At 34.7% G+C, this 24,778-nt stretch overlaps 2 protein-coding genes across 3 annotated transcripts in view; both read left to right on the plus strand.

Moving 5' to 3' along the window:
- Positions 1-24,778, plus strand: part of LOC145260664 (uncharacterized) — a 93,785-nt gene that overhangs the window by 1,929 nt on the left and 67,078 nt on the right. The window contains exon 1 of one of the 2 annotated variants that reach the window (XM_080119015.1): positions 14,163-14,266. The exons of the other annotated variant lie outside the window; for it this stretch is intronic. The gene's annotated coding sequence lies outside the window, so the exon portion shown is untranslated. Of the gene's footprint in view, positions 1-14,162; positions 14,267-24,778 lie in introns of those variants that run through there. 2 annotated transcript variants of the gene reach the window in all.
- Positions 8,654-9,577, plus strand: LOC145260263 (uncharacterized). The gene has a single exon (XM_080118089.1). The coding sequence runs from the start codon at positions 8,654-8,656 to the stop codon at positions 9,575-9,577; it is 924 nt and encodes a 307-aa protein (XP_079974215.1).

Below are 24,778 nucleotides of genomic sequence, written 5' to 3' on the forward strand. Positions count from 1 at the left end.
GACCTTTTCTCTTCAATTTGTGATATATAAACCTATTAAACATAAATTAATTATTTACTTTTTAATAGACATTTCAAAATGGGGGGGGCGTGAAAATGGGGGGGCGTGAATTTAAAAAAAACGTTTGTCTAAAATATTATATTCGGTTTATTGGAAAGAACATAAAATTTCACATTGACCCTGAAAATATCGTAAAAATAGAATCAATAGAAAAATTTTGATAGATTTTTAAAATTTAAAAATTTAAAAATATTGAGTTTAAAAATTGAAAAATATTGAGTTCGGAAAATTCATTACTGTTTTAAAAAAAAAAAAAAAATATTTTTATTACTTTTAAAACAACTGTAATAGTTTATTTTGGAAGTATAATCCATAAAGAAAATAAATAACCCACTTTTAACAGAGAAATTACGAGATTTTTATATTGTATTCGCAGTTTCGTGTTAGGGGTGTCAAAAATTCCTACAAAAATTCTGATACTGCTAGAACTCTACATCATCTACTTTATAAAATCTAAGAAAAATACAATTTTACCCAATTTTCTGTAAAAATTACTTTTAACTATATATAACTTTCAACTCAATTAATTTTCGTAATTTTTTAATATATTACTGTTTTCGACATGACAATTAAGTATGTAATATTGTTTTTACTCAAAACGATCTGGCGATTATTCTATCTTAACAAATACCCATTATTTTAATAATAAAGTTGAGAATTTAGTCAAAACAATTTATTCATTTATTACTCCCCCCCCCCCAAAAAAAAAGACACATTGCCACATGGAACGTAAAGGGACTACTATTTGGGATCGTGTCTAACAAGGGACTGTGGGGAGTTGAGCAGCAAGATGTCTGTTCATATTTAAACTTCTGCATGTTAGTACAGTCAGGGAAGTAGGAAACAGGGAGGAAATTCCAAAGTTTAGCGGTCTAAGGAAAGGCACTATGGTGCTAATACATTTTGGAAACCAGATGTCTGTACAGGGTGGAATGATAAAATTGTCACCTGAGAAAAGACGACATGATTCCATTTCCGTTGATGAAAACCGTTTTTCTTTTTTTGTTGCAGATCATCTACTAGTTGGCCTGTTGTGTACAAATGCCAAGAGCGATAGGAGGTTTCTATCATGTCTGAAAGTGACACAATGTCCAACGAGCAAGATCGGAGATGCACCACTGTACAACTCAGGATCTCAACTTATGACAACAGGACTATTGCCAGCACCCTCAAAATGCATCACTGGATTGCCACGAATTACAGGGATGTGCTCCAGGTGATGAAAACAAAGTTTCCGGTCACGGTTATGGTCTTTAGTTTGGCTTCAAGTGAGAGCCACACCATGCCATCTCACATCTTTGAAGTTGGCTTGAAAGTGTACCTGGAGGTGCTGAAGAATGTGGTGATACCCTGGTGCAATCAAGTGGCCGCTGGCAGACCCTGGGTGTGACAGCAGGACTCTGTGTCGGTCCACAAGTTCAAATAGACCCAGGCTTGGCTTCAGAAGGAGTGCTAGGACTTTGTAAACTTCTTTCATTGCCCTAACACCGACCTAAACCTGCTGGACTATTTTGTTTGGTCATACATCGAGAACATGACTTCCCATAACACCAAATCCAGTCTGATCGTCAAGTATTCGCCGAGCTCCTGTCGGCGCTTGTGGAAAAGGCATGCTCAAAGTTCTGGCCTGTATTGAGGCGGTGATTGAGGCTGAAGGCGGCTACATTGAATAGATGCCAGCTCTATTACATAATCAAGTTAACTGAAGTGATTTTTTTCAATAAAAGTTTTAGAATAACGCTGTAGTGTTGTTTTCTTTAGGGTGACATTTTTATCGTTCCACCCTATACATCTGCTCGGGTTTACCCAACACCTGACATAAACCACCAGAATATGCTGAGCATCACTGAACAAATCTTGAAAAAATTAGAAAGTGACAGACACACTCGATTAACCAATGAGAAGCCACATATTTAGCAGGCGACTTTTGATAAATTTGAAGAAAATGAATAAAAAAAATTTTAGTTATTAATTTTTATATCAGTGGAGCACACAATTAATTTAACAATGCTTTTCTCTTTATTTTTTTTTTTATTGTTTTGTGATAACACAAATGTTAAGACAAAATCAAAACACTTTATTTAATGAAATATAAAAAAATAAAAGTTTATTATTTTTTTTATTGTTTTATTGACATCTATGCTGATGACACGACCATCTACGGCAACACATCAAAGGCTGTAAATGGCAAAGTTCTCTCTGATTCTCTCTCCTCTGATCTCGAGTGCGTGGTTCAGTGGGGGAAGATGTGGCTGGTTACCTTTAATACATCCAAAACCAAACTCCTATCCTTACATCATCAACGCTCTGATCCCCATCTGGCATCAATTGTGATGGATGGCTCTCGTCTATGTGAGGCCCCGTGTTTTGACAAGCTTCTGGGTTTGACCTTTACTCCTGATCTGAAATGGAACACGTACATCAAGTCTGTTGCCAAGGTCGCTGGAAAGATGGTGGGATCCTTCTACCGCTCCAGAAGATATCTCACTACTGATGCAATTCTCTATCTATATAAAAGCCAAGTACGTCCAAGGATGGAATACTGTTGCCATATCTGGGCAGGAGCTGCTAAAAACAGCCTATCCTGCCTTGACAGAGTACAAAATAGACTTTGTGGCTTAGTGGGGGATGCCCTTTTCTCTACCCTGCAACCTCTCTCCCACAGAAGAGACGTTGCGAGCCTGTCCTTGTTTTATCGTTATTTCCATGGCAGATGCTCGTCTGAACTCCAATCTCTGGTCCCCCCTCACCAATCTTTCACGAAAAACACCCGTCTAGCTGAATCCACTGTGAAAAATTTCCCCCACTCTATATCTGTGCCTAAATCAAAACGCGGATTCCATGAACAAAGCTTCTTTCTTAGAACTGCACGCCTGTGGAACTCTGTTCCGTCTGCCTGCTTCCCTCCGGACTACAACTTGGATGTCTTCAAGTCCAATGTTAACAAATTCCTAATGAACCGCCCCTTAAGTAAACACTTCAGCAAATCTCCTCACTAACGTAATGTACTTGCAATAACCTTTATCCCTAAGTGGCTTCCGGGCCTTGATAAGTGGTGATCACTGTGGGAAAAAAAAAAAAAAAAAGAAGTGTCAAAAACCATACACTGAACAAAGCAGGAGAGGGTAGAGTGATAGCCCTAGATATGGTCTTCTCAGTAAAATCAGATCATACGGTATCACTGGACGAATACTTAACATAATTAAATCCTTCTTAAGTAAGAGAAGAATCCAGGTTGTATTGGGCATCTAAACAATATGATATAAATGCGGGAGTATCTCAGGGGTCTGTCCTTGAACCTTTATGATTCCTGATATTCATAAATGACCTCCCTGATAAAATAGTCTCTGAGATGGGTAAATTTGCTGATGACACCATGCTCTATAACAGGCACGAGGGGAAAACAAATGAACACATATCTAAGGCAATTGTGGAAACACTCGAGGAAGACCTCCAATCTGTAGTGGAATGGGGACATAAATGGGTGGTCACATTCAATGCTGCCAAGACTAAGCTTGTTTCCTTCAATAATTACAAGACACCTTCTCAACCAATAATAGCAATGGCTAAAGATACATTATCTGAAAATGCTTCCTTTAAACTCCTTGGCCTAACATTCACAGGGAACATGAGTTGGAGCAGATACATTAAGAGCATTGCCCGGAAGGTGGGCTCTCTCTACCGTGCTAGAAAGCTGCTTACACCTGAAAATATCCTGTACCTCTATAATGCCATCATTCTCCCATGTATGGAGTATTGTTGTCATATTTGGGCAGGTGCATCTGCTGCTAGTCTCTCACTTCTGGACAGGGTTCAAAAGAGAGTCGCTAACCCAATAGGTCCGTAACTGTCATATAGCTTCAACCTCTGTCTCATTGACGAAATGTTGCGTTCTTCTGCCTGTTCTACAAATACTTTAATGGTGAATGCTCCGACGAACTGCAAGCACTTGTACCCCCTCGACGTAAATACCCCCGACAAACCTGACAAGCAGCAAAATCCCACCCCTACACAGTAGAGATCCCTCGATGCAAGAAAGCCTTCTACGCCAATAATTTCTTCTCCAGAACTGCTAGACTGTGAAACTCCCTTCCGGGATTCTACTTCCCCAACTGTACTGACATGCAGAAGTTCAAGTGTAATGTGAACAGACATCTTGCTGCTCAACTCCTTACATAATATCCCTGCAACTTATGCCATCGACAGTAGCCCCCTACATCAAAGTTGCACTGTGCCTTGTTTGGGATGAAAATGGAAGTTGTCTCTGAACTTATTTCCATAATGAAATCACTGTCTGATCCAGGAGGTGACAACCGCAGATCCATTATTGCAGAAAGTTCTACATTTGGATTTCAGGGGTTATTCCATGTCAAATCATCCAGGGCTTGACACCTATATCCATAGATCTGGCTGTAGTTTGCACTGCAGATAGACAATATAGGAACTAAGAAATCCTGAAAATTTGAGCATGTAACTCAAAGCAGTTTCTGATTTAGAGCATTTTTTGTTTTAGCGTAAGTCGCATGATACGACGTCCGGGCAACAATTTTATGATGTCATTTCTCTGTATATTTTCTGATTGGAAGATTGTATAGCCTTGAAAATTCACCCAGGTAAGTTTTTTTACTCAAGGAATCCAAAAATGGTATCATATTTTGCTAAAAAAAATGAAGCCTTATTGAGATATTAAGGGTTTTGGGACATTTCCATATATGCCCAAAAATCAAATAAAAAAAGTGTGTAGCTGACATGGTAACGCATTGATTTTTGCATATATTTTTGTACACACAATAAATTGCCTCTCGACCAAAAATGGTTTAAAACTTCTTGTTCCGTTCACTCACAGTTTCTGTTGAAAGTTGGATGTGATAATCAATTGAGACATTTGTTAAACTCGCCACATCTTATATATATATATTATTCCTTAATTGGAATTCATTTTTTGAGATGAGCATTATATATTAATTTATTTTTATTTCGGACTATTAGTCTTGTCTTTATTAGTTTTTGTTCCTATCCGTCGCGGTTACCACCTGACGAAGGCCAGAGGAAGTTGGCCGAAACGTTGTGAACCAATAAAAAGATTAAAAAAAAAACAACAACTAATAAAGATGAGACTAATAGTCCGAAATAAAAATAAATTAATCGCCACATCTTAATTTTGGAATAAATTTTTGAGTAAGTCAGATGCTAAAAGTAAACAGGCTCAATTTCATAAGACATTTACAAAAAAAAGTAGTTCTCACAAAGGCTTTCTCCGTATATTTATCTCACACATTAAATTGTGTCTCCACCAAAAATGGTTAAAAGTTCGTTTTGTTCATTCACAGTGTCTCTTGAAAGTAAAGACTTTTTCAAAAGTCTTGAGAACATTCAAAAACTATGTACGCTTATTTTCTGCTCCTTTAACTCCTCCCCTTGTTCCCTTTTCTTATAAAAAAAAAATGGCAATTTTGATAAGGGCTGTTTGTTTTAGCTAGGCCCTTCTCTGAGCGAACGTACTATTTGATACAAAAAAAACAAACTTGAACTATCCCCTGAGAAGTACCCTAATGAGAAGCAACTAGTTTCAACCTGTACATGGTTAAATCAGGAAAGTGACCATTCGTGCCAAATTCCATAAATTTCATCTTCAAACAGGCGTCCATTAAAAAAAAAAAAAAGTTGAATATGTATAAATAAATCTAAAACAGTTCCAGTGAAATCCGTTATTCAGAAAATAATGGATTTCACAACCAAAATGGAGATTCAACATTTACATGCTGCTGTGTTCTTTATGCCACTGAAATGCAGAAATGTTTCTTTTTTTTGATACTCTTAGTCAGTTATTGTGTATGTCCTTCTGGTACATATTGTTGGGGATACAACACACAGAATTTTCTTGATGGGAAAAAACCATGTAGTATCAATCTGCAACCAACTTAATGTTTTGCGTCGTCCATGGAGATGCATGAACTTGACAGTTACATTACCTTCCTCTGCATTTATTTCATTCACGATACCAACTCACCAGAAAGAGTTATAAATACAGATTATATATTGGCTTAGTGTGATGTCAGAGATCTAAAGAATTGATGGCAAGTTAGTCATGAATATCCATATATAGTTCATCCAGACTGGACAACTTATGGCCAATTTGTGATATTGACAATAACACAAAATAGTGGCTAGCTCGGGTTCCTGGCCCTGTGTTTCCCCTGGAAAACCTTGTTTCAAGCGATTTTCTCACCTTCTCCATGGTTTCCTTACTGATCGCAAAGAAACAGATGGCAGACATCAAGCATGGCTTTATAAAAAAGAATTTGATTATTTAAAAGGCGTTGGAGCGACTGCTTAGCCACATGGCATTTTACTAAACCACCAATTCCATCATAAGGGATTTTCCATGACTAGTAGCGAAGAAAACCCACTCGCCTTCAATATCAAAGTCCTCCTTATGCAAGCATAAATTGATGAAGTTTTTATATTGAGCCCCGCAGCTATCACTGAAGTAAATCAAGTCAGGAAGAGTAGAGAAGATCTAAAAAAAAATGCATTTGACCATCTTGGCACAACAGCTCCACACACGTCAGAATCGATTTTTGTCAACAGCGGAAACTAATGGCAAAATTGATCAAATGTGCAACCTGCAGCCACAAGTTCACTACCTTTTCTCTGTTCATTTTGTTGTTGTCTGATGCTGTCCAAAAGTCTGAGGAAAAAAAAAACATTTTCCTAAGAAAATTTTCCTTTTCCTGGCATTGGAAAAAAGAAAAAAAAAAAAAAGATTCCAACTACTCTCAGTCCAAAAAAATAAAATAAAATAAACAACACCAACCCACCCACTTTTGTTGTTTCATAAAAATATACTTGAAAAACATACAAAAAAAAACATCACCTCTTGAACAAAAAAAAAATTATAAACATTTGCTTAAAATTATTTTTTGGACAAAAAAAAAAAAAAAAAACAGAAAAAAAAAATTGCTTAAAAATTATTTATTTGGCATAAATACCCCCCCCCCCAAACACCTTTTCTTCACACAATTAATAAAAATTAAAAATTACGGTAGGTTTTTGCTTTTTTTTTTTTTTTTTTCTACTGATGTTTCTACATTTAACATTTTACTATTTTCTTTTATGTAGCGTTGTTATTTCATCGGCAACACTCGGCCGTTGATGTCATGCTTCAGAGGAAGCCGAGCGAACGCTGAGTTACGTCTGGTTCAAACGATGCATAAATACCAAATCAGTACAATGCAAAATGAAACAAATCGCAAAATTTGATAGGATGAGCAAACATTATTATTATTAACATCAATTATTTTTACGGAAGGACAGCTCATTGTATTTTGAGATATTTGCTACTATAAAAAAAAAAGAAAAGGATGAAAAAAAAACAAATATGCAATAAAATGTTACCAAAGGCAAGAAAAATTCCTCTTCTATCTCCCTAAATGAGCTTTTGGTGTTTTAATTTATTTTAAAGCGTTTATTTGAAACACAAATAGTGCCAAGTTTTAAGTTAGAACAACATTAAAGTCATATTTGGAGCATTAATCACTTAAAAATCGAAACCCACCCAATAGATGTCAGTAATCGTGCAAAAATGTAATGTTCTACCAGTATTTTGTTAAATTTTCGTTTTTGAGCGATTATCGAGACTAATTAGATGACCGTCTCATATCAGCCATTTTGTTCTCCAATTGATTAAATTGGTTTTCCATCGTTCTGTTTCTCTTGTGAAGATAATTTGACGATGCAAACATATTTTTCTGTTCATAAGTGGCTTCAGTTCTATCTTAGGCACTCAACACTACTTGTGTTTCGAAATAAATAAACGCTTTAAAATAAGTTAAACTACAAAAAAAAAAAAGCAAAAAAACTTATCTATCTAAATAGAAGAGGAACTTCTCTTGTTTTTACTAACGTTTGGATTTTAAAAAAAAATACTTCTTCGTTTTGTTGTCTGTACTGTAAAATGCCTCAAATACCTAAGATGGTGATCTTCGGAACGAAAATCGAAAGCCACATAACTGAATTTCCATTAAAAAGGAATATTATTTATTTGTCATACAGCAATTAATAACATATGACTTTTAGCCTTCGGGCCAAGATCACAGTGTAGTATCTGCTGTTCTGATGCTACATTTCACCTTTTCTGTCCTCGGTCAGTGGAGGAGAAATCCTTCATGGTTGAGGCAAATTTTATTTTTGCTTCTATCCAGATTGCCCATTTTTGGGGAGCTGGATTTTCCCCACATTAGAAACCAACCATGTATCTAATTCTGTCCTCGTGGGGAGGCAAGTAAAATAGGAACATATGACTGCATTAATGCATAAAACGTGTACTTTCATGATTTCACTAGGTTATCTCCCTTAGATTGTCAGCATTCGACAAAAAAAAAAAAAGGGGATTAATTTGTCTTAACACCGGTTGCAAAGAAGTAATAAACTTTTTCACCGGTTTTCGGGATCTGACCTCTGAAGAAATTGTTTTGCAACGTTTTTTTTTGTTTTCTGTATGAAACAAAACAGAAAATAGAATTTCATTGACTATCGACGAATTCATAAAAAAAAAAAAAAAATGGCAGATATCGTAAGGACAGAGTTTATCATGGTGTCAGAGTACGGACCCCCTCGTACCGCCAGGGAATGCATTTCGGAACATATACTAACTCCAAGCCAAATTCAAGATTTCGACTGGACATTTCTTTCGCTCGTACCAAAGCTAATCGAAAATGAGGTCGATTTCGCAGTTTCTTTGGGTTTAATACATAACACTAACAAGTGTGAAGCGTGTAATTTGCCCCGGGTTCTAATAAAAAGGAAAAAACTTCTTGATGGTTATATGTGGAGATGCCGTGATTGCAAATCGTCATGCAGTATACGGGCAGGGTCTTTTTTGGAAGCAAGTAATTTGAGCATAAAACAGATAATAATGTTGTTGTATTGTTGGAGTCTGGACATGAAGCAGGTCACGATTAAAAAAGAAATCAGTGTCTCCTCGCGCACCATTACAGATTGGATGCAGTTCATCCGAGAGGTTTGTGAACAAGACATCCTAAACAATCCGATAATGCTAGGCGGAATAGACGAACAGACAAATAACCCTAAAGAAGTCGAAGTAGATAAATGTTTCTTTTTTAAGAGAAAGTATATCAAGGGTCCGACTCAGGACGATGTTTGGGTTTTCTGCGCCGTCGAACGAGGGTCACATCGTTGTAATTTAACAACAGTAGAAGAAAAGGATCGTGAGGGGTTGTTCCCGATAGTTCGGGCGTGGATGTTGCCTGGAACACGCATAATATCTGATGGTTGGGCTGATTACGAAGGTCTGGATCAATTTGAACACGCCACATATGAACACGAACATGACAGTGCAAGGCCGAAAATCCAGAAACTGTCCGGAGGCCGACAGGGTCTGGACACGTGTGATCTCCATTTAGTCGAATTCATGTGGCGCCACAGAGAAAAGGGAGAAGTTTTCCCACGTATTATTCAATGCATTCGAAATCAATATTCGTTTGGTGCGTCTTGATAGTGTTTCATATTTATATTGAACTTTTCAATTCTGAAGCGGACGTTGATGAGATTGCCCCCCCCCTCTCTCTAAATTCCACAATTTTCAATGTTACTTTTTTTTGGTAAATGTTTATTTCAACTACAACAGAACACCGACCAATATAATTTGGTTCTTTATAGGTTTTCGAGGTCGCTGACAACGAATCTAATATTCAAACCCGTCGCAAATTTACCGTTTGCATGGTATTAACCCTTGGAGCCTTGCACTATTTTGCGCCATATATCACCGTATTTGTTATCGCGTCGCGTGAGTGATACTTAATGAAATGTACGTGCGCGTAGTCACGTAATCTTTCACAAGGCGCATTACATGGCGGATATTTTAAATGACAGGAAATATTGGGTTTGTACTGTACACAGATTCGAAAAAGTTGTCAAAAAAAAAACAAATATATAACAAATAAATATTATCAAAGGCAAGATAAGTTACTTTTCTACCTAACTGGATAAATTTAAAGTGTTTTTATTTAATGTAACATGTTTATTCAGCTCGAAAAACATACTGTGTTTACCGATGTATTGGAAAGTTTAAAATGGCGGCCGACTCTTTCACACGGTAAGTTTGAGAAAAGGAGTTAAAAATAAAAACTGGGTTTGTATTACTGTACACATAGATTCGAAAAAGTTGTCAAAAAACAAATATATAACAAATAAATGTTATCAAAGGCAAGATAAGTTACTTTTCTGCCAAACTGGATATATTTTTCGTGTTTTTATTTAATGTAACATGTTTATTCAGCTCGAAAAACATACAGTGTTTACCGATGTATTGGAAAATTCAAGATGGCGTCTGATTCTCTCTTTAACACTGTAAGTTTGGGAAAAGGTGTTATAAATAAAAAACCGGATAAAATACTGTTAAAAACTCGCTCAGTATATGTTACCGTGACATAGGTTGACATATATTCGGCAGGTTTTTAATAGTATTTTGTATAGTTTTGTATTTATAACACCTTTTCCCAAACTTACCGTGTTAAAGAGAGAATCAGACGCCATCTTGAATTTTCCAATACATCGGTAAACACTGTATGGTTTTCGAGCTGAATAAACATGTTACATTGAATAAAAACACGAAAAATATATCCAGTCAGGTAGAAAAGTAACTTATCTTGCCTTTGATAACATTTATTTGTTATATATTTGTTTTTTGACAACTTTTTCGAATCTATGTGTACAGTAATACAAACCCGTTTCTAACAGTATTTTGTCTAGTTTTTATTTTTAACTCCTTTTCCCAAACTTATCGTGTAAAAGAGAGTCGGTCGCCATTTTTAACTTTCCAATACATCAGTAAACACTGTTTTTCGAGCTGAATAAACATGTTGCATTAAATAAAAACACTATAAAAACATTCAGTTAGGTAGAGAAGTAACTTATCTTGCCTTTGATAACATTTATTTGTTATATATTTGTTCTTTGACAACTTTTTAATGTACAGTAATACAAACTCGAAATATTTTTCATAAAATAAAAGTTTTCATCTCATTTAAATGCTATTTAAAAAATAGTTTTCACCTCATTTATCATAAAAATAATGTCAGTACGTTTTCACGAACGGTTTACAAAAGCATTTTTGTTTTTCGTTCCTGTTTTTTTTTGTTTTTTTTTTTAAGGAGGGGGGGGTATTCAATTATAGAATTTGTATGGATTTTAACAGGTGCTTCTGCAGTTTAATTTATCGTTTTTCCGTAAGTAACGCGCCGACATGCACCGAGCAGAAGAACTTTAATTTTTCACAAAAATTCTGTTAACATTCGAGGGCGGTGGAGGGGCACATGCGACCCCCCCTCCCCATGTAAACAATTTTTGTGAAAAATTAAACAGTTCTCCTGCTCGGTGTATGTTGGCGCGTTACTTACGGAAAAACGATAAATTGGGGGCGGGTGGTGTGGCGTGTTACTTATGGAAAAATGGTAAATTAAACTGCAGAAGCACCTGTTAAATGTTGTACAAGTTCTATAATTGAATACCCCTTCAAAAAAAAAAAGCTAAAAATAAAAATGTTTTATAAACCGCTCGTGAAAACATTTTTTTTTTTTTAGATCAATTAAAAAAGTATCAAAAACTACGTAACACAGAAAAATGAGCCACATTTTTCTTTGTGAAAACTCTTATTTCAAATGTTTGCTAAAAAAATTCTTCCGCGATGTGACAAGTGAATTTACTACGTGCGTGCACGCATCATGTAAAAATAGCATAAACGAAGGCAGTGAGATGGCACAAAATAGTGCGAGGGTTCAGGGGTTAATACCATGCAAATGGTAAATTTACGACGGGTTTGAATATCAGATTTGTTGTCAGCGACCCCGAAAAAGTGACAAGGTAGGTCAAACAGTAGACCTTAAATTCGTTTTTGACAGATGTTAATTTGTAAAGAAGAAAGTCAATAGATTCACAAAGCACAAAGCGTGCAAATATATAAAATTCGCCCTACATAAGGGCATTGGTGTTTGCGAATGATATTTCGACCCACATTTGGATATTAAAACGTCTCAAAGCAACAAAGTACTTTCGCTGCTTCGAGCTCCGAGTGAGAATTCGTGTCCATTCAAGCCTGCATCTTTTTGAATTCTGGTGATCTGAAAGGATAATTTTGGCGCCAAGAACATTCTCGGCAGTTAGTTGTAACATACAATTTGATTGGTTCAAACAAATGCATGGGCGGACAAACCGTCCAATAAAGAGCCTGCTTATTTCTGCAGAATTTCTTACAATATCTACAGCTTTAAGCTGATAAACGACGATAGGGGTGTTTTATAAACCACTAGTCGATTCTATGTAAATGTTGTCACATCCAACCCACGTGAGTGGACAACGAACAAACACTATTATAAAATCAGTCGACCAAGCACTTTCAAACCTTTTGCTTAAACGATCGCCACACAGAATTCCATGGCTTCAACCCCCCACCCCCCACCCCCCAATTGAGTTCTGGTAAGTAAAAATTACCACATTATCTGTACAGGCCTTGACAGAATAGATTAAACCCACGTTAAAGTAAATCAAAGAACATTTTGTTGATCCGCAGACTGGTGTATGTACTAATACAATTGAGTCCATGTGGGTGAATGCTAAGAGGAAATTTAAATCCGTGCATGGCACTACAAGTGATATGCGTGGAGACTATTTGGCAGAATTTGTGTGGGTACAAAGATTCAAAAGCACGGGGGAAAAATTATTCAATTTTCGGCACCAAGTGTGTCTAATGTATCCATTTGAATAAAAATAAAATAAATTTTACAGATTTTTGTTCAGCTGTTTTACTTTATTTTCTGGTGTACCTATCCCTATTTGTTTTCAGGACTGAATAAACACTTTAAACGATAGGTTAAACCTAAACGATGTCTTATACCAGTAAAAGTGTTTGTCAGTGAGAATTTTGATTTTATATTATTTTTAATTGGAATTCATTGAGATGAGTATTATTTATTAATTTTTATTTATTTCGAACTATTATCCTCATCTTTTTTTATTATTAAAAAAAAAAATGAGGATAATAATTTGCAATAAATAAAGATTAATTTTGATTTTGTTAAGTTTTTTTATAAACAAATATGGCCACTGTGTATATTACATGAAACATGCCGTAAAATAGGTTTGCAATATCGTGAAAATGTGATATTCATTTTCAGCACACCCAAAAAACCCTTGAAAACAAGTTTTTTTTAAAGTAGGTTCTGTGTTAGGTGTATTAGAATTTTCGGGGAATTTTTGACAACCCTAACACAAAACTGCGAATAAAATATAAAAAACTCGTAATTTCTTTTTTTAAAGTGGGTTGTTTATTTTCTTTATGGAATATACTTCCAAAATAAACTATTAAAGTTGTTTAAAAAATAATAGAAATATTATTTTTTAAAAAACAGTGTTTACAAAGTTCCTGTGCGCGTTCAGGCAGCCATTTTTTTTACGTAATGAAATCAGTTGAATTTTATATTTTCAGGGTCAATGTGAAATTTTTTTAAGTCAAATTATTCAATTTTTTTTTTTTTTTTCACGCATTCTTAAGATTGGTTTCTGACATTGCTAGTTCTGTGTTAATCTACCAGGCCATATTTACCATTTTTTTTTTTTCTGTGTTTTTTTTTTTAACCACGTATTTAATATTTAATTTTGTATTCTTAAGCGATTATTTATACAAAAACTTATAATTGCCACTTAGATAACATCTTTTTTTTTATTTGTTTTTCGATGACTTTTTCTTTCTGTTCAGTATTTTATATAATTTTTTGTATTTTGAGCGATTATCTAGTCTTCAAGATGTAATATATTTGTTTTTGAACACTTTTTATTTACCCCCCCCCCAAAAAAAATATTTAAAAAGAAAAGAAATAAGTATTTGTGCGTAATAATTATCTAAATTAAATGTAATGTTTACAAATACTTTCATTATGAGGACGGAACTTCTTAAAATTGTAAACAAAAATAAATGTTCACCCAAAATGTCCGCAGAGACATGTGCTGAAAATGAGGCAGGCTCCTCCCACCAAAATGTGCACAAACTAAAATTTGAAAACGAGGCTGTTCTCTACAACAAGAAGTGGGAGGGGTGCCATCTTTAATTCTTATGACTTGTAAAAAGTTAATACTTGATATGAAATAAAGAGCGTTTAAAACTACTATAAAACATTAATAAACGATTCAGGTAGGTTGCAAAGTAACTTTTATAACTTAATATTTATTTGTTGTATATTTTATTTTTTTTACCACTTTTTCGAATCTATGTGTATAGTAATACAAGCCGAAATCTTCCTTTTTTTTATTTTTTTTTTTTAACTCCTCCATTTTAACCCTTAACTTCCGGTCACATAAGAGTTGCCATTTTTTTTTCATCGTGGCCACAAATTTCGTATTCAATTTAGTACAACGTTATAATTGAACCTGAACCCCTATGTGAAAAGTTATAAAAAAATTTTTTTTTTTTTTTTCAAATTTTCTTATCTGAAACTAAGTTTGTAATCGATGATATTATCAGGAAAAAAGAAAAAAAGCTGAAAATTATGGAATTTAGAGGGGAGGACAATCTCGCCAACATCCACTGACTCTGAATAGACCGTTGAGAAATTATCCACACAGTTATGAATCTATTCCCGTTGTAGGGGCACTTCAAAATAACGAAAATCAAAATATTAAATTGCAATCTACTTACTTCATTGCCATGTTGAAATTATTAAAATATGCAAAACCTACCAAAAATAATAAAGTAGAAAATTAATTATTAATGAAAATAGTTTGGTAAAACTTGCGGAGAATGCTCTATTTTAAGGTTTTAATAATGGAACGGAAATTGAAATTTCGTTCCATTTTAGATTCGGCACGTTATGTCCAATTCATCATTCACATTTGACATGTCAACTGTTATAGGGTATGCTGACAAGGTTAGGAGTGCCTATCTCGAAAGCCGTTCTTAACATTGAGAGGTTAGAGTGGTTATTTGTTGTAAACGTACCCGAGAACCTATAAAAGTTGACAATTCTAATGTGAATGGTGAGTTGGACTTGTATAAGAAAAAAATGCCAAAAAGGTATACCAAATTAATTTTTTTCCGTTTAAAAATTATTTCGTTTTTGTTAATAAAATTTTATTTTTATGTATAAAAAAAGTCTTTTGTGTGTGTGTGTGTTTTTTTTAATTTCTTAAGTATGGTTGTTGAATGTTGTTATTTCGATTACATTCGTTTTTTGGGGAGCACAATTTAAAAAAAAAAAAAAAAAAAGAAAAGATAAATTTCTGATCCATTTTTACAACAACCGTAAAATAGCACATACTCCGCAAGTTTTACTAATAGTTTTACAAATGGGTAAATTTTTACTTTGTTTCCACCTTTAAAATTACTTTTTATAGTTTTCAGAAGATTACTTATTTGCGACACATTTAAATGCAATATTCGTCTTCAGCATACTCGAAAACTTACATAAGTCGTCATTTTAAAGGTGATTATTAAGGTGCAAAGTCAGTAAAAATTTACCTTGAAATCAATTGCAAGTTATATTTAAATAATTAGCAGAATTGCAAACTATGAATTATTTTCACTTTTTACATTACATTTCAAACAAAATAATGGCAGTTCAATGAATGATGAAATCGTGAAAGTACATGTTTTATGTAATTACAGTAATATTTGTGAAGTAAATGTTACCTTATGCGGAAGATGTTTACTTTAAGCAAAAAAGTCAGACAAGGGGCTGTAACTCTAACATAACTGGAGGGGACATTAAAAGAATCACACCAGTACCAAGCTTAGATGTCACAATAATCGATTAAAGAGTTTCATTTTATTTTCTTTTTCACTTAATGTTAACAATTACTGAAGTTATTTTATTTTTGAACAATACAGAACTTTATAAAATAAACTTTTTAAATAACTATTTTATTTATAAACAAAAAAGAAATTTAAATAACTATTTTATTTATAAACAAAAAAGAAATTTAAATAACTATTTTATTTATAAACAAAAAAGAAATTTAAATAACTATTTTATTTATAAACAAAAAAGAAATGTAAATAACTTATTTTGAAACAAAAAAAATTAAATAACTTTTATTTTGAAACAAAACAAAAAAAAAATTTAATAACTTTTTTTTTTTTTAACAAAAAAAAATGTAAATAACTTATTTATAAACAAACTCTGCAGTCAGAGCAGCAGAACTGTGAACTTTATTAAAGAACATTTTTAAATAATGTTAATAAAATAAATGTTAAAAAATAAGTATTATTTTTTATATTTCCTAATTGTAAAATTCATGCATTTTACAATTACGCTACAACAGAACACCACCTCACGCCCCTGCACCGCCCTCCCCCCAATGTAAATACAGAATTTGTGAAATGTTCAATGGAACTTCTAATCGGTAAATGTCAGTGTGTTACTTAAGAAAAAACAGTTAATTAAACTGCAGAATCACCTGTTAAAAACTATATGTTCTATAATTGAATACCCTCCCCCCCCCCAATAAAAAAAAGAACGAAAAACAAAAATGTTTTTGTAAACCACTCATTAAAACTTATTTTTTTTAGATCAATTAAAAAGTATTAAAAACTTTGTAACAACACAAAAAAAATGAATCACATTTTTTGTTTTTGAAAACTTGTTATTCAAATGTCTGCTAAAAGTTCCTCCGCGATGTGACAAGTCACTTTATTATGCGTGTGCGTGCACCATGTAAGAAAACACTATTGCATGCTCGCGCATAGCAATACCGAAGGCAGTGAAATGGCATAAAATAGTCCAGGGGTTCATACCATGCAAATGGTAAATGTGCGACGGGTTTGGTTATCAGATTCGTTCTCAGTGACCTCGATTACCCCTAAAAAGCTAAATTAGAGTGGTCGGTGTTCTGTTGTAGCATAAGGTAACAAATGAAATAAACGCTTTAAAATAAGTTAAAACACACACACAAAAGAAACTCATCCATGTATGTAGAAGAGTAATTTATCTTGCCTTTAGTAACATTTTGTTGCATATTTGTTTTTTCACCCCCGTCTTGTTTTGTTGGTTATAGCAACAAATATCTCAAATAAAGAGTGTTTTTTTTTTCTTTTCTTTTTAGAGGAGCAAATAAATCAGAGAAAAATATTTGATTTATTCTAAAAATTAAGTTTTTGCATTTATAATTTAAATGCAATTTCAGACATATATCCCCCGCATCTACCAATTGTATGGCATAAGGTAGAGGTCCAATTTTCACAAATTATACACATTAAATTAGACTGTATTTCAGCAATAATATGTTGAATATTGTCTTCAAAGTGGTCTATTGTCTGATTTATCAGCATAGACATGGGACTTTACATATCCCCCCACCTCCCCAAAAAATCTAATGGGGTTCAATTGCTCAAACGAGGTAACCGTTTTTTTTTTTTTTAATTCTTCGTTCATCAAATGTTTCAAAATGATTTTCAAGATAAATTTGCACAGTTTGCAAATGCTGCTTGGGTGTTAATCTCTTCATGATGAATTGCCAAACCAAGCTGAGCTCAACCAATAGTTGCCAAATTTGAAATTAAAGAAAATAAAGTTATCAGTTCAAAGTGCACCATTTTTTTTTTTTTAGTTTTTTTTTAAGAAAGGCACCTTATACGAGGAGCTGTCATTCGTTAATTATTATTTGTTGGTAATAGTAATTATTATTAACTATCCTATCAAATGTTTGCGATGTGTTTTGTTTCACATTGCACCAATGTAAGTGCAAAGAATGCTGCATATCATTTTTGCCCTGGGTACTTATGCTGAATACGAGACACGCTGAAATGATAACCTTATTATTTAGAAGCCCATTCTTAATATGGAGTAGGTTTTATTAAACTTTCTGTACGATTTCACAATTTAAAGAACAAAAGATACCATAAAAATTGATTTCTACTTGAAAATCCTATCGAAAAAATGGCATGATCTGTATTTTGCATCAGTATTTGCACTGTTTGAATTGTACAGAACTTTAAAAAAATTGGGGGGGAGGGGAGTCTCTATCATGTTGGGGGAGGGGTGTTTCGTCAATTACTGGTTTATTATTTTTGTTAGATTTCAGAGAGGCATCAGTTTCTTATACGAGCTTCCAACCCTGCACAGCCGATGTATCGGCCCTAGTAACTTAGCTAAAAGGATGACATGGTCGACATTTTGGTCTTGTAATAATACATTATCAAATAATTTTGCTATTCGCCATTTGTCTTTTTGGTTAATTATTGCTTCATTGAGTCAGGGTTCAAAGGGTTAATGAGCACCGTCCATTTGTAAGTCTGGTTTTCTCACAAGCAAGATTAGATTCTATGTAGCTCTGCTTTTCGGTGGTCTTCATGGGTAAATATATTAAAACAATTTTATTTTAGACTATGTGTCCATGCATCTGCATTGGATGTGTTGTCTGTCTGTTGCTTCAGGTTTGAATAGCAGCTTTGCTGTTAAACACGCAGATATAAATGACTGCAATTTACATTGGTCACACGAAAGGATCTCTTTAGTATTTCCAACTCTGCACAACCAATATATTGGCCTGAGCAACATAGCTAAAAAGACGACATGGTCGATATTTCGACCTTCTAATAATATTTATCAAGTAATTTTGCTAATCACCTGTCATTTTTATTGCTAATTAATGCTTAATTGGGTCAGCTAATCACTCACTTTATGACCATCATAACCTGCAAAAGAATGTCCTGTATTGCTGATTGGGGTGATTATGTCTACCAGGAATCAACTCACTGGATGGCATGCTCAACCTTGGGTTCTTACAATAGGTCTTAATGGAATACCACCTTTTATGAATCTTAGTCTGTACAGGTATCGTAACTTGCTGTAATGCTGAATTAGCTGTCTGTATTTTGTATTCATCCTTGTTCTTATTGGGGATCTATGACAGCTTCTTTTCAGCTTTCAAAGTCGGATTCTTTTTTACTATTTTTTTTTTTTTTACATGGAGGTCACCACTTATCAAGGCCCGGAAGCCACTTGGGGATAAGGGTTATTGCGTGCACAGTAATCAATGGGATAGTATCGTAGTAATCGTTAGTATTGGAGATTTTCATAAAGTGTTTTACTTAAGGGGGCGATTCATCAGGAATTTGTTGACAGTAGCCCTATTATATTTGCTAATTTCTTAAACTTTTCTGCTTAATTTTCATTTTAACATGCAATTAAAAGTTGCACAGTCAGTCTCATAAATGAATGCTTTCGTGAACAGACTTAACGACATCTATACGCACCATCTGGTTAGAGAGAATGAGAGCATTGTTGATTATTTCGACAAAGTAGGCTGGATTTTTGACGTACAATGGAAATGTACCTATGATTGGGTGATCATTAGAGCATATACTTTTCATTGTTTTGATTCGCGTGTGTATCCGTTGATATCTTTATATATATATATATATATATATATATATATGCTTTTATATAGAGTGATGTAGTTCTTGGCTGATTGACTGTGTCTAACTGTGTCGGATATATACTCGAGAGTTAAAACAATGAAAAGAATATGCTGTTGTCATAGCTATAGTGATTGTATCTACCAGGAATTCAACTTTGAGTGCTGAAAATAGGCCTTAATGAAATACCGTCTTTATGAATCTTTAGAAAGCTGTACACGTGTGGTCACTTGCTGTAATGCTGAATTAGCTGTCTGTATTTTGGAAGTGGCCTTATGTCCTTTATTTTATTGAGGATTCCTTTCTGTTTTCAAAGTCTGTTTCTTTTTTTACCTTACAATAACCAACAGACCCTATTAAATCTGCCAATTTCTTGTTATATTCCGCTCTATCCATCAGCACTGTGGTATTACTTTTGCTGGTAGGATTATATCATCATCACCGTGTAGCGATTTGATAGCCAATACTTCTTCCTTTGAGAAGTTGGGTTTGGAATTCTCGGGTGCTTGTCTCACTTTCCTCCTTAGCTCATCTCCTTGTGCCTAAGGTTTATTCATGGCTACCTCCTCTATTGGAGCTATCATGTTTAACTATATAATTCATTTGATGGTTGGGGCTAAGTATAACGCAATCAGCCGGTCACTGAGGTGTGACTGGCTTCACATGTTATACTAAATGTCTTTTTTTTTTTTTTTACAAGGGTGTCACCACTTATCAAGGCCCAGAGGCCACTCGAGGATAAGGGTTAATAGGTATACATTAGTCATTGTGATTTTAGCATAGTAAACAGTGGGAATTTTGAAACTTGGATTACTTAGGGGGACGATTCAATTAGAACTTGTTCACATTGGACTTTTTTTTTTTTTTTTTTTCATAGGTATCAACTCATTATCAAGGCCAAGAGGCCACTCAAGGATAAGGGTTAAAGAGTGTACAGTAGAAATTGGACAATATAATAATCATTAGTAATGAAAATTTGTTAAATTTGATAACTTATATGGAACGGCTCATCAAGAACTTATTTACGCTAGACTTGAAGACGACCATATTGTAGTCAGCCGGAAAGCAGGAAAGCATGAGATGTGACTGGCTTCATGTGTTATACTAAATGTCTTAGAAGTGGTCTCGTGAAGATGGCCGTCATTAGGGTCTGTAAGAAGAAAAGCATACCTAAGATGTTGGATGTGGCTGTGTGGCTCTTTTTTCTCCCAGGAAACATCTTGACCTCTGGTGGCATTCGGGTTGGAATCTTCTTTCTTCATCATGGCTGCCTCCTTCTTCAATGAAGGCATTTATGATAGATACAAAAAAACGACACGCAACACAATTGTAATATATATTGTATAATCTTAACTATTTATTTTACAAAAAATATATTACAGCACAATATACACATAATAATTATGGAGACAGAAATATGCGTGCTCACCTCATGACGGCCCGTGCAGAAAGAGAGAGAGCTAGAAAGGAAATTATGGGAAGGCATTTCTTTGTATCTCTACGCCCATGGCCAAATAACCACTCGGCCATGCTGTAGAGTGTATTAGAAACCATGGCACTGAGAAATAGTACCACATAAATTGCGACTGTTAGCACTGATTCCTCAGAGGTAATTAGCTGATGTTTACTTTTCTTGACAATGGCTCTTATTGGTGAATGCTGAACAAGGAGTCGTACATTCTTAAATTATAGATTTTCCAATTTCTTGGCGAGATTTTACTTTCTTAAATTCTTTCTTATATGATACTAGCCTGGGTGCCCAACATTGCCTGGGTGTTTGGAAGTGTGTGTTTTGCAAAGAAAAAAAAAGTGGTAGTAGGCATGCAGGCTTGAAACCATACCACAAAGGAGAAAAAAAAAAATAGGAGAAAAAAACGTTACATCTATCGCCAAACCGAAAGTGGTGAAGGTTTAAATTAAGGCTGGTCAATTGAAAAGAGGGGATGACTTTTAAAAATATCGGTGAAAAAAGCGGCCCCCTCCCTGTAGAAAAGTGCGCAGTTGAGGATGAAGGAATTAATGTTTTTAGCCAATTTTTCAATATTTGTTGTCCAAAGAGTCGAGCTTCAAAATGATACCTACTTCATAAAAATCCGTCGCCTCTGTCAAAAGTTTTAGGCAGACATACATACATACATACATACATTTAAACAGACAGGTGAGATTTATATATATAGACTAGCGGGGGGTACCCGACGATGCCCGGGTGTCTTGAGGTAAATCAAAACTCCGGGGGGGGGGGTTAAATAATAATAAAAAAATGTTTTGGTAGGTGAGTATGAGAATCGAACCCATACCCTTGAGTTGGAAATTAATGTGTGAAAAAAAAAAAAGTGCGATGTTACCATTGGGCCACCGTGACATACAGCCTAGACGTGTTTGAATTTATTTATGTAACTATAACTATAAAAACAGGCGTGCGTGATAAAAGTTAACTTTGCTGCTTCCATTTGACCTAATTAAGAAGGTCAAATAGAAGTCACGCAGCGTAAGCGTCTGTTCCCGGCGCATTGCTGCGAACACGTCCGTTAGAGTTTAGTTTCATTTTATTTATACTAAAAAGCCCAATCAACACGCGAGAAGCCAAAATAACAATAATTTTGTAAAAATCGACATAAATAAATCTATACACTACGCGCTTTCCTAATTCCTAGATATTATGATATAGGACCTATGTACACAGTTTTAAGCGATAGTAACGACCCCGGGAGCGTGTGCTCGAAAAGCCTTTTGAAGACATACACGAAATGATCACACACATTTTGCCTTTTATATATATAGAAGACTAGCGAGGGTGGAGGGGGGGGGCTACCCGGCGTTGCCCGGGTGTTTTTGGATGTGTGTGGTCGGGTGGGGGTTGTTAATGAAAACCTAAGAATAAGCGAAGTAAAAAAAACAGAAAAACGAACGTTAAAAAATCTGAAAAATACCCCCCCCCAAAAAAAAACATGAAAAATGGCTTAAATAATCCTGCTTCAATATTAAAATTTTAAAAATCAAAAAAAAAAGAGGACATCTAACACCACGATTCGAACCCAAAACATTTAGATAATGAGGCCGCGCTCTAAGCAATTGAGTTAAGATGACGTCGACGAAATTGTCAGTTTTTCAAATATTTAAACTAAATCAGGTTATAACATCATATGACGCATGCGTAGAAGCGAACTCGTCATGAGAGGATGGTTTTTGCTCCCCCCCCCCCCCGGTAGAAAACTGCTGATTTCAGGGTGAAGGAATTAACGTTTTTGGACAATTTTTCAATATTTGTCGGGCGAAGGTTGAAAGTTTAAAATGATACCAATCTGGCGAAAATCAACAGATGCGAAAAAAATTCACAAACTCTGTATCACATTGAAGCTCCATCCTTCACTCGAAAAATATCGAAAAATTGGCCAAAAACGTTCATTTTTTCACCCCGAAATCGACAATTTTCGACGGGGGGGGGGGTCAACAAAAACGGTCCTCTCGTGATGATGACCGGTTCTACGCATGCGTCAGATGACGTCATGACCTGATTTACTTTAAATGGTTGAAAAACTGAACAAATTTCATGTCCGTCACGTTAGCTCAGTTTGTTAAGGCGTTGGTTCATTATCTAAACGTTTTGGGTTCGAATCATGGTGAGATTTTTTTTTTTTTTTCCGATTTTTTAAATTTAAATATTGAACCAGTGTTATTTAAGCCATTTTTCACGTAACGTTCGTTTTTCTGTTTTTTTTGTTTTTTTTTTTACTTCGCTTATTCTTAGCGACACCCAAAAACACCTGGGTACCCACCGATTTTTTAAATTTTAATATCAAAACAGGCTTATTTAAGCCATTTTTCACATGTTCGTTTTCTGTTTTCATCGTTCGTTTGCCTTACGTTAGTTTTTTTGTGTTTTTTTCTTTACTTCGCTTTAATTTACCTGTTCGAGATGTTTTTTGATCGCTGCGTAGCGGGGAAAACAGAAACTGGCTTCACGCAACTTGACGTCGCACCTGCTAATTTCGGTTTATAAACGTCAACTTAACACACTTATCAATTCATCTGTTCCCGAGGTCGAGATGGTTAGGTCGCATGGTTTTTTTTTTTCCATTTATTTTCCACCTCTGCGTCAAAGGTTCGGGGTTCAAGCCTACCTTTATACTAAAACTATTTTTTTTCTTTTACACCTCCAAACAACCAGCCAACGTTGTTTTTTGTTTTTTTTTAACAGGGTTGTTTTAATCTATTCCCCCCACACACTCCGCCAAACACCCGGGCAACGCCGGGTACCCCCGCTAGTTTTTTTTTAATAAAAGAATTATTGTTGTTAAACAAATATTTTTATAAACATTTTGTTTTTAAATTAATAACTTTTTTTATAGCACGTTAAAAGATTGCTTTTCGTCTTAACTATTTTCCGTTCCAAGTTTTAGATGGACATTTAATGTTGCAAAAACAAAAAGAGAAAATCGAGTTGGCAAAAAAAAAAAAAATATCAGAAAAGGTTAAAAATCTAGCGGTTTTCTGGAGATATTTTCCCCTATCTAGCGGGTTTTAATAACACTTTCGACAACTCAAAACGAAGGCGATTAATTTGCCTTAACACCGGTTGCGATATCAAACAGAACTAATCCATAAAGTTTTCCACCTGTTTTTGGATTCCAACCGCTTATTTTCTACTCATCTCTCAATTTATATTTTGATAACTGTTAAAAAAATTGTTTAAAATTTTTTTTTTTTTTCGTTTTAAAGCATTTAGAAAAAAAACCTTTTTTATTGGTTAGTTAAATTAGACCACTTTTTTATTGGATGAAACAAAAACGGAATTTCACTGCATATTGGAATTTAGAAAGAAAAAAAAAATGTCAGAATCCGGAATTTCCGAGATCGGACGTCCTCGTATCAATGAGGAATATATTGTGGAGCATGTACTCACACCAGCGGAAATTAAAGATTTCAACTGGACATTTCTTTCGCTTGTACCAAAACTTATCGAAAACGAAGTCCATTTCGCAGCTTCCTTGGGGTTAATAAGTAACACTAACAAGTGTGAAGCGTGCGACGTCCCCCGGGTTTTAAAAAACAGACCACATAGAGATAGATTTATTTGGAAATGCCCCGTGAATAGTTGCAGCTCATCAAATAGCATACGTGCAGAGTCATTTTTGGAAAGAAGCCATTTGCAAATCACAAAAATAATACTGCTGTTGTATTGCTGGAGTCTGGACATGAAGCAGGTCACTATTAAAAAAGAAATCAGTGTCACATCGCACACCATTACAGATTGGATGCAGTTCATCCGAGAGGTTTGCGAACAAGACATCC

Source organism: Euprymna scolopes, chromosome 36 (assembly GCF_053919585.1).
Source record: "Euprymna scolopes isolate OS-2025 chromosome 36, ASM5391958v1, whole genome shotgun sequence".
Taxonomy (NCBI): domain Eukaryota; kingdom Metazoa; phylum Mollusca; class Cephalopoda; order Sepiida; family Sepiolidae; genus Euprymna; species Euprymna scolopes.